The sequence below is a fragment of the Chelonoidis abingdonii genome, chromosome 10, assembly GCF_003597395.2.
Source record: "Chelonoidis abingdonii isolate Lonesome George chromosome 10, CheloAbing_2.0, whole genome shotgun sequence".
Classification (NCBI taxonomy): domain Eukaryota; kingdom Metazoa; phylum Chordata; order Testudines; family Testudinidae; genus Chelonoidis; species Chelonoidis abingdonii.
In genome coordinates, this window is record NC_133778.1 from 41,444,816 (window position 1) to 41,455,346 (window position 10,531).

Below are 10,531 nucleotides of genomic sequence, written 5' to 3' on the forward strand. Positions count from 1 at the left end.
TGGTGAAGGAGTCTCTCAAGGCTACCCAGGGAGGGGAAGGTTTTAGGGGGAAAGGGAGTGATCCAGACACTGAAAATTCTGGATGGTGGCAGCGATACCAGATCTAAGCTAGCAATTAAGCTTAGAAGTGTCCATGTAGGTCCCCACATCTATACCCTAAAGTTCAGAGTGGGGAAGGAACCTTGACAGAGCCCATTCTATGTTTTTGAAGACAGAATGAAGTACCTTGAATGGCAATAAAGTGCTGATACCAAGTCCCCATGTCTGGGGTTTGTTACTGAATAAACACTGAGAGTGTTGTTTTTTTTTGAAGGGTGGATCTGCAAACACCTCCCATGGCCAGACTGTTTGATCATTATCCCTAAACACAGAACCCCAAAATTCTAAGGTTCATCTCTCAGTACAGAGCACAGAGACCCACCATTTGCTGTTTCTGATTTGTTCACTTCTAAAGAGGAGCATCTTGCCCTAAAAATCCATTTTAATTAAGTTCTAACATTATCAAAATATCTTACCTCAAGAACTAGCCAGAGCTGTCCTCCCACGTATTGATCCGCTTTGTAAAACATTCCATAAAACTTAACAACATTGGGATGATTGGGAAGAAACTGTAAAATATTATATTCTGCTTCAATTTCCTCATCCACATCCTAAATGGAAAACACAATCAAATATGGTGCATAAATAAATAAATAAATAATTCAGTACAACAAGCAAATAAATCTTCATTGATAAAAAGAAGTAGCTATACATTATTTTATACTTCTAAATGTCTTTATTGTGCTGCACTGAAAACAATCTGATCAAATAATAAAATCTGGTCAAAAACCAATCACACCACAATTGTCTTATTGCAAATAAAAGTGTGAACTCCATGTGCAAGTCAGTAGTTTTGCCTCAAGGGTACACTTAATGCATAATACACTGCTACCATAAAAGTAAAAATGGTGCTTAGCTCTGCTCACTTGTCTAAATGGAAAATTTGCATATACACCTCTACCCCGATATAACGCAACCCGATATAACACGAATTCGAATATAACATGGTAAAGCAGTGCTCTGGGGGACGGGGCTGTGCACTCTGGCGGATCAAAGCAAATTCGATATAACATGGTTTCACCTATAACACGGTAAGATTTTTTGGCTCCCGAGGACAGTGTTATATCGGGATAGAGGTGTATATCTTTTCTAATCTGTTCCTTAACTCTGCATTTCTGATGGTTGAGCTACTGTAAACACATGGACCTTAGCTTCATTTTTTCTTTTTAAGGTAATCTGAGGAACCTAGTTATATAGCAGTTTTAAAAGACATTAAATGGGACATGAATAAAAATAAATACATCTTTAAAACAAGAGAAATTTATAAAACTAAAGCCTACGTGGAAAATGGACACAATGGGAACTATTAAACAGAGCAAAAATCAAGATCCTCAAAATAAGCAAAAAATTGACTATTTGTCTAAAGGGGGATTTTTGTGAAGATGAAATAAGAAAGGACCAACTATATTGCACAATAACGCACATGAGCCCCAGTTCAGCAAAGCACTATTCAGCACAGACTTTGACTTTAACAGGACTTGAGGACATGCTTCAGAGTTAAGCATGTGCTTAAATAATTTGCTGAATTGAGATAGTTTGCTGTATCAAGACCCTGGTGCTTTATTCCATTAATCACATATTACTTATTACATTCTTCTGACTCATACTGTACAAGGGATGAACAAGTTGTATTTCTATAAATAAAAAAGGGCCAACTTTTCTCAGTACAGGTTTTAGTCTCAATGTCCCAGTCAAATTCCAATGCGGATAATTACACACTGAAATCCTGTGGTCTCTATTGGACACAATATTTGCCACACACCAAGGTGTAGATGGTGCGACCTAGTGGTCAGAACAGGAGTCTGGCCTCATGGTCAGAGCAGAATCAGAGGGCAGAACTGGGGGCATGGTCAGGAGGCAAGTGAATGGTCAGTACCAGGAGTCATAACAGAGTTGATGTCACGGTTAGGAGATAAGCCAGTGATCAGAGCCAGCAGCTATGAATCAGGGGGTCGGAGGTAGGCAGGAATTAGGGATGGAATGGAGCAGGAAAGGAGTGGAGCAAGGGCTGAACAAGAAGCAGGTCTGGTGCAGCTGTGGGCACGGAACGCATTGAGCAGCCACTGTGCTCTGGTTGCTACCAGGATTAAATAGGGATCTGTTGGCCCTTCTGTCCAATCAGGGAGCACAATCACTTTGTGAGGGTTTACTGGGTCCACTCGAGCTCATTAGGTTGCTAGGTGACCACGCCTAGAGCCAACCGAGTTTCTGACAGTATGCCCCCCTTTTGGGCTCTTCCTAGGGGCTCATGGCCCTTGCTTGTCAGGGTATCTTGGGTAAAATTCCCTCAGGAGATCTGGAGTGTGAACATTTTCTTCTGGTTTCCAGGATCACTCCTCTGGCCCATTCTCCTTCCAGTCTGTTAGATACTGCAGCTTCCCTTTGACTTATTGGGAGGCAAAGACCTGATGGACTTCATGTTCCTCCTGCCGATGGACAATTACAGAGGGTGAAGGAGATCTACCCAGTTGGGGAAAAGATTGTCAACAAACAGTTTAAGGAGAGAAACATGAAAGACAGGTGAATCTTGAGGGATTCTGGCAGTTGAAGCTTGAAGGCCACTGGTTTATTTGCTTGATGATCCAGAAAGGACCCAGGTATTGATGGTCAAACTTGACCAAAGGATGGTCTGTTCTCAGGTTCCCAGTTAAAAGCCAGACCTTATCCCCTACTGCAAGGTTACGGGCAGCCTAACGCTTTCAGAGCGTGTAATGCTTACAAGTTTCTTTACTGGCAAGTAAGTGTTCCTTGAGTTCCTGGCATGTTTTCTGGACCATATCCATGTCCCTCAGGACAGCAGAGCCATCAGACATGTCTGGATGGAATCAGGGGTAAAAAACAAAATTTGCAAAGAATAGGGTGTGTTGGGTGGAAGTATGGGTTGAGTTGTTGTACACAAACTCAGCCAAACAGTACTGGGAGCCAATCATCCTGACAGAAATTCAGAAAACAGCAGAGATACTGCTCCAGGGTCTGAGTGCCTCTTTCAGTTTGATCATCAGTCTGCAGATGGGAAGCTGTTAAGGTGAGGAATTTAGTGCTGAGAAAGTGAAGAAATCCCTGCTAGAATCGAGAAATAAATTGAGGCACTCAGTCCAAAATGGTGCAGGTCGGTATGCCATGGTACTGAAAGATGTGCTCCAGGAAAGCTCGTGCTGTTTCATGGACAAATGGCACAGTGCAGCAGGGAATAAAATGGGTCATCTTGGTCAGGAAGTCCATTTCAGTCAGGATAACTGAGTGCTGTTGGAAGTGCAGTAACTCCACTATAAAGTCCATTGAGAAAGTGGACCAACAAAATGGAGGTTTGAGGAGGGGCTGAAGGAGGCCCATAGGGTTGGCTCACAGGTTCTTCACACAGGCACAGAGGTCGCAGGACTTCACATAGTTTTTAACATCTGTTCATAGGGTAAACCACCAGAAATAACTAGTAATCAGATTCCAGATTTTAAATTGGCAGAAATGTCCTGCCATAGGTGAGTCATGGTACAATCTTAGCACCTGAAGTTGGGAGCTGGATAGTGGTCATCAAGTAACTAGTGAGGGCCGAACAGACAAATTGGGAGGGTTTAAGGAGAGCGTGAGTGCTTTCTGGTCCATTTCACAGTACTTGTCCTTGCAGGACGAGGCATTTGTCTTCTCATTCTTAGACCCAGGATAGTAGGTAACCATAAAGTCAAATAGGGAGAGGAAAAGGGCCCAGCAAATCTAACATTGGTTGAGTTATTGTGTTGTCTGTAGATGCTCCAAATTCTTGTGATCTGTCCAGACTTGAACAGGGGCAAGGGCCTCCTCAAGGAGGTGGTCCCACTCCTCAAAGGCAGCAATGACGACCTGGAGCTCCTTGTCCCAGACATCATCCCTCACCAGGAGTCAGTTTCCAAGAGAAGAGGGCACAATGATGAAGCACCTGGTGAGAGAATTATACCTATTGCAAAGTCCAAGGCATTGGTCTCAGGTCTGGATGGATCAGAATGGGGGCAGAAATAAACAACTTTTTCAAGCAGTTGAAAGCCATCTGAATGTCAGGGGATCAGGTGAACTTAACTCCCTTCTTGAGGAGGGACATTATAGGGGCTACCAGGTCAAAGAATCCTTGGATGAATCGCTGGTACACATTTATGAATCCAAGAAACCATTGCACTCCATATATATTCAAGGGTGCCTTCCACTTGGTGATGGCTGCAACCTTGTGGGGGTCCTGCTAGAGAGATGAGACAGCCCAGAAACTCCACGGTATCCTTGTCAAATTCACATTTCTTGTATTTCACATAAAGTTGATTTTGGTGAAGCCAATCAAGAATGGAGTGACACATGGTGGTCTGAAAAAATGAGAATATCATCTAAGATGATCATAAATTGATTGAGGATATCTCAGAAGACATTGTTCATGAAATGCTGGAAAGTTGCAGGGGCATTACACAGACCAAACACTTTGACCAAGTATTCAGAATGGCCATAGCTGGTTCAAAATGTTTTCTTCCATTCATCCTCCTGTTGGACTCTAACCAGGTTGTATGCTCCATGCAGATCTAGCTTTGCAAAGACCTGAGTCAAATGGATTCTTTCCAGGAGTTTGTTTATGAGAGGAAGAGGACATTGATTATAGATAGTGATCTTTTTTAGATGTAAGGTCAGAGGGAGCCATCCTTCTTAGGTTCAATATATAGAGATGTCCCCATGAAGGAAGTCAAAGGTTGGATGAACCCATTACATAGATTTTCTTCATGGTACTCCTGGAGGGCCTGCAGCTTAGGTTCAGATAACAAAATATGTGTCCAAAAGGAACCTCAGTTGCAGACTGACTGGGTAATCATAACTGTGGTGAGGAGGTAGGGCATACTTCTTCTGTTTGTTGAATACTTTGGCATATTCTAGGTATTTGGTAGAAATTTCAGGCACTGTTCATAAATCTTTGGTTCCTAACTCTGGATCCTTCAGGGGCTTCAGTATACTGCAGAATGTGACCAGCCATTGGCTTGAGCTGGGCAGGCATGTTTGTCGGCACCGCAGGGAACACAACCGTATAGATCATGGGTGCCATCTAATTTGGGGATCATGAGTGACAAGTCAGGGGACACCAAGGACGTCCAGTGAGTACAGAGCACAGATGACCCTGAACTGCAAGATGCCTCAGTGACCACCAAAGATAATGACCTCCAGGAGAGCTGTCTGATGCTTAATGGGGCCTGAAGAGAGAAGTGACCCATTGATAGCCTTGACAAGCTCAGGGAAATCCCTGCAAAGGATTCCATGCCCCTTAATGAACTCCTGGTCAATGAAATTGCCAGAGGTGTCCAAGTCAAACAGTGTTCTAAGTGGACATGAGGGATGGCAGAATGCCACAACTGAAGAGGGAGACAGAGCAGGGAAGCATGATGGTTAGGGGATGCCAAGATTCTGGCAGATAGCTGGCTTCACAGTTTGCTGTGGGGAGGAGTGGAGCACTGACCCAACCCTAGCCCCCCAACACTGGGACTGGGCTTTGGTGCTTCCCAACCTGGAGGTGGACCAACCTTTGGTAGGGCACCCTCCTGCAACATGCCTGGGCATCCCACAATGTAGGTACAACCCTAATGCCTGACAAGTATTCTTTTCGTTGGCAGAGAGGTGGGGCTCAATAAACTTGCATCATTTTGGAGTCTGGTAGGGCAATAGGAGCTCCAGGAGACATAAGAATTCTAACCAGTGGGGATCAGGTGGCCTGTCATTTTTCTTAGGCTCTCTCTGTTAGCTGATCATTAATCCTAAAATGAAGATCAATTAAGGCTCCCAGGCTAGGTGAAAGTTCCAACCATTCTAATTCATCTTTGATTGGGTCATCGAGTCCCTGCCTGAAGTAGTGTCTCTGCACAGTGGATATCTGCAGCCAGACATTTAAATTCCTCTGCGTATTTGGTGATAGACCCAAGACCCTGCCACAGGTCACGGAGAGCAGCTTCTTCAGTATATTCTTGATTAGGATAATCTAAGATGATCTCCATTGCCTGAACGAAGTTCTCAAAGTGTTCAAAGAGAGGACTGGACCCCTGCAGGAGTGGTGAAGCCCACTTCAGGGCCTCTCCAGTGGGCAAACTAAGCACTAATCCCACTTGGGATTGATCCATGGGGTATGACTGTACATGCCAACATGAACTGGAATCCACAAAACTTGGTACAATCCCTGTTAAATTTATCAGGTAGGTGTAGCTTAGGCTCACAAAAAGTGGGTGCACGAGTTAGGAGTACAGAAGACACTGCCCGGACATGTACTGGACCTGGAGGGATGCACTGTGGTCACACAGCATGGCGATCTGAACCTGCAGTTCCTGTAGGACCTCAACAACTTCTGAGAAGGTGAGCTGGCTTCCTTCTGGGCCCCCTGTATGCCAGCAAGTGGGCTGCTCAAACACAAACTGAGATGTAGGCAGTGAGACCTATTGGTCAGAGCAGGGGTTTGGCCTAGAGGTCGGAGCAAAATCAGAGAGTAGAACTGGAAGTATGGCCAGAAGGCAAGCCAATGGTTGGAGCCAGAGATCAAAACAGATGCAAAGGGCAGAGCCAGAGTTGTGGTCAGGAGACAAGCCGGTGGTTAAAGCCAGGAGTTAGGGGTTCAGAGGTAGGCAGGGCTGGAGAGGAAGAAGGGCTGGACAGGAAGCAGGTCTGACACAGCTTCAGGTGCTGCTGATGCAACCAGGTTTAAATAGGGATCAGTTGGCTCTTCCAGCCAATCAGGGAGAACAGTCACTTAATGAGGGTTTAACTGGGCCCAGCTGAGCTCATTGGGTTGCTAGGCAACTGCAGCCAGCTGAGTTCCTGACAATATTCTTCTTCAATTCCTGTCTAAACTATTGTGTGCTATCGCTGTGCACTGTAAAAAAGCTGCTGCTTTCTATTGTACAGCTGGCAGCACTTCAGTGGTGGGTGAAGGAATTCCATTATAGAGTTTGTATAGATTTTACAGTGATATGGGATCCTTTATGATGAACAGCATTATATGAATGTAAGATATTACCATTAGTGTATTGGAAATGCCACTGTGCAATCTGATCATGTTCATGCTCCAACTGCTGCAACCTTGGACACGTAAAATCTGTACCAGCGAACTACCAAGGTGCACTGCCAGAAATCAAGGTCAGCATGAATGTTCATAGCCATAACACATAAGGCTATGAAAGGGGGAGATCTTACCAGGTGCTAAGCAGCTTTCACTCCCACTGACATCAGAGGTCTTTGTGAGTTGAAAGTGCTCAGAACTAGAGTTGGCTGAAAACCACAAAACAAAGTGCAATTTCCAAGTGGCTGTTTGGGTCAACCAGATTCATTCCCCTCATTATTCTTGTGATGATATTTAGGGGTTGGCTGTTCATCATACGAACATACACATTTGAATGTGAACAAGCATATTCCTACTTATTTACCATCTGCTGTGTGTCATTTGCAATTTGCTATTCTGCTGTTTGAAAAGTTTCAGTCAACCAATCAGGGAGCAGAAACAATACCATGTGACTTAAATGACCAGTAGCTCAGTGAGAATAGTTTCATTGAACAGTTTTCTAACATCTCATTGGCTGAAACTTGTTTGCATAAAACTACTGATGAATATTTGTGAATAATGACTAACCAGAAAATTTTGTCAAGTCATGAATGATTCACAAATAGAAAAAAGTCAAAATTAATTATTTTAAACAGATAATTCAATCTGCTCTGCATAGCACCTTGTAGGACTATGTCCTAAATTATACAAAAGAGCCTTACAAAGGGGTCAGTATGAGGCTGGATGCAGGTTTCTTTTTATTTCCAAACCAAGTAGCCCACCCCTGCTCATAATATATTTAACAGTTCCCTCCAGGATGTTTTCAGTTTGCCTAAACTTGGAGTCAAAGCTTCAAGCCTGTTTGAGAGTAAAACCTTTTAATTTTAACAGTGATTAAAATAAGATTATAATATTTTACTTACACTGATAGGATCCAGAATTTTTACTGCAGCCAGACTCCCGTCTTTCTTATTGGCAACCTTATAGACTTTACCATAAGTGCCTTTTCCAATGGTCTCTATAATTTCCCAGGTATCTGAGGGATCAGCTAATGATGCCAGTCCAATCATATTGGGATTATATTGAAATAATCCATATAGTGGCGTCCTGGAAAACAAAGTTTGTATATTTGTTAAATTTTATGGGATTTAACAAATTGTTTCTTATTTATTTATTTAACCATCTAGTTGAGGAACCAGATCGAGCACAGAATATGGAACAGAATGGAACCAATAAGCGGCTATTGATGGCTTCCTTCTGCCCTGAGCACTACTACTAACCATAGAGCACTGAACCAATGGGGCAGGCAAAGGAAGAGCCACATCAGAACCCAGAACCTCACCAGTGGATAAATAAATATGGCCCCACTGAACATTTCTCTTTCCCAATCTTTAGCTTTACAGAGTTGGAGTACTCTGCCTGTTGCCCTGAAAGGCAATGTTGAGCTCTGCTGTCTTCTTCTCTAGCATTTGGACCAAATGGCTCTCAAGTGACTATGCTGGAGATAGATTCTTGTGAGCAGGGAAGGGAAAGGTGCCCTACCTTGGGGACCTGAGAAGGGAAGCAGTGGGGGCTCTTGGAGAGAAAACAGGAGAGAAACTGAGAAAAATGCATAAGGAAGGACACATTCCCTAATTATTAGGACTTGAGCAAGATTCTGGGCACAACTATTTTAAAGATCTCCAAATACCCAGCCAACCTGTGATTGAAATTTGATCACTCTGGAAAGGAACTAACATACAGCCAGAAGGGAAAGCCAGGAAAGGGGAGATTCAGCAGGAAGAAAGCTGTCAGGCTGAAGAAGTGAGTGAACAGCACCAGTACTCAGGGAGAGCATAGAACAAGCAGCCTGCATTATTATCATGATATAGTTACTGGGTCAGTTCAACTCTGGTGGAAGGTGGCTCAGCTTCATTGACTTCAGCAGAATTGTGCTCACTTACTTCAGGCTGAATTTGGTCCATATTTTTATTGTGTAAATAGCATCCTCTAATGTTCTTATTCTCACTAGTTGCATCAGTAGGATTCATGTGAAAAAATTACAACTGGAAACATAGTAATATAGTGCCTCCCATCGGAAGCCAGGGACATTCTGGCTGGTCTTCAGTAAAGGGGGAGAGTGAGCTTGGAAATGTGTGGTGAGTTTTATAAACACAAAGTTAAAATTCATGTTTAGTTTATGCATTTTTTTTAATTATATGGTCATTGTACTCCTTAATCCCAACCTTTTTATTTACAATACTTTGGTTCTTTGTATCAGACTCAAAAAGGCCATGTTAACATTTATAATATAGGGTGATATACCTATCTCATAGAACTGGAAGGGACCCTGAAAGGTCATTGAGTCCAGCCCCCTGCCTTTACTAGCAGGACCAAATACTGATTTTGCCCTATATCCCTAAGTGGCCCCCTCAAGGACTAATCTCACAACCCTAGGTTTAGCAGGCCAATGCTCAAACCACTGAGGCCCCAACAATGTGCTTAACACTGTTCAGGAACAAGTTCTTTCTCCAAAGTCTAAAGGACACAAATAGAGAAACAGGTCATGTTGGAAAGTCTACGTTAGCTTGAAGGTTTAAGGAAGGGGGCTTTGAGTTTGGTTACTGGCTCATTTGTTCAGGCATAGGTGACCATATGTCTCGTTTTGGCTGAGACAGTCCCCTTTTTAAGACCTGTCCCCAACATCCCAACTTGCTGAGCATTTGTCCCATTTGCTCTTGCCAACTGATCAGCAAATGGGTCAAATGCCAAGTTTTGTGAAAAAAGTGGGATGCACCCATCTGTGGGGTGCGGAGGAATGTTCGTGAGTGACAGTGCTCAGGCTCAAACTAGAGCCCAATTCCAAATAAACCCAAACATGACTGACCTGCAAAACTGCAAAATCTACCTGAAATACAATGTTCATTGACTTATTTGCCCTTCCCTGTAAACTACATTTACCTACATAATATTTTCACCCTCAGTCACAACAAGCTAGCAAGAGGATTCTTTACTTTGAAAGAACCATGAGGCTGACTGGAGATACTTATTGCTGACAAAGTGTCATGAAATGAAGTGGGAGCTCTTAAACGTACTTTTTTTTTTTTATTAATTCTGTGTGATTTTATTATCTGATCAGGATAGAAAAGGTGTGTCTGTCAACAGAAATTCAGTGGCCATTGTGTACAGCACAATGATGAACATGAATTTGTAAATATTTTATCCTTAAAAGACAAGGACAATGTTGGAAATGTTCTTCATTACTGTAGCATTTAAAATAAAAACAAGAATATACAAAATCATGTACCTTTTGGTCTATTTTTATTACAGTGAACCTTTGTCTTTTTCCGTATGACTAAGTTTTATGAAGATAAGTGCTTTCAGGCAGGGACTGTCATTGACTATATATTTATACAGTGACAAACACAATGAGTCCCC

General features: G+C 42.9%; 1 protein-coding gene across 1 annotated transcript in view; it reads right to left on the minus strand.

Moving 5' to 3' along the window:
* Positions 1–8,196, minus strand: part of MYO3B (myosin IIIB) — a 297,957-nt gene extending 289,761 nt beyond the window's left edge. Inside the window, exons 1-2 of the mRNA XM_032771086.2 lie at positions 8,038–8,196; positions 516–650 (exon numbers count right to left, since the gene is read on the minus strand). Coding sequence (XP_032626977.1) covers positions 516–650; positions 8,038–8,184 — 282 coding nt within the window. The 5' untranslated portion in view covers positions 8,185–8,196. The remainder of the gene's footprint in view (positions 1–515; positions 651–8,037) is intronic.
* Positions 8,197–10,531: the final 2,335 nt, after the last annotated feature.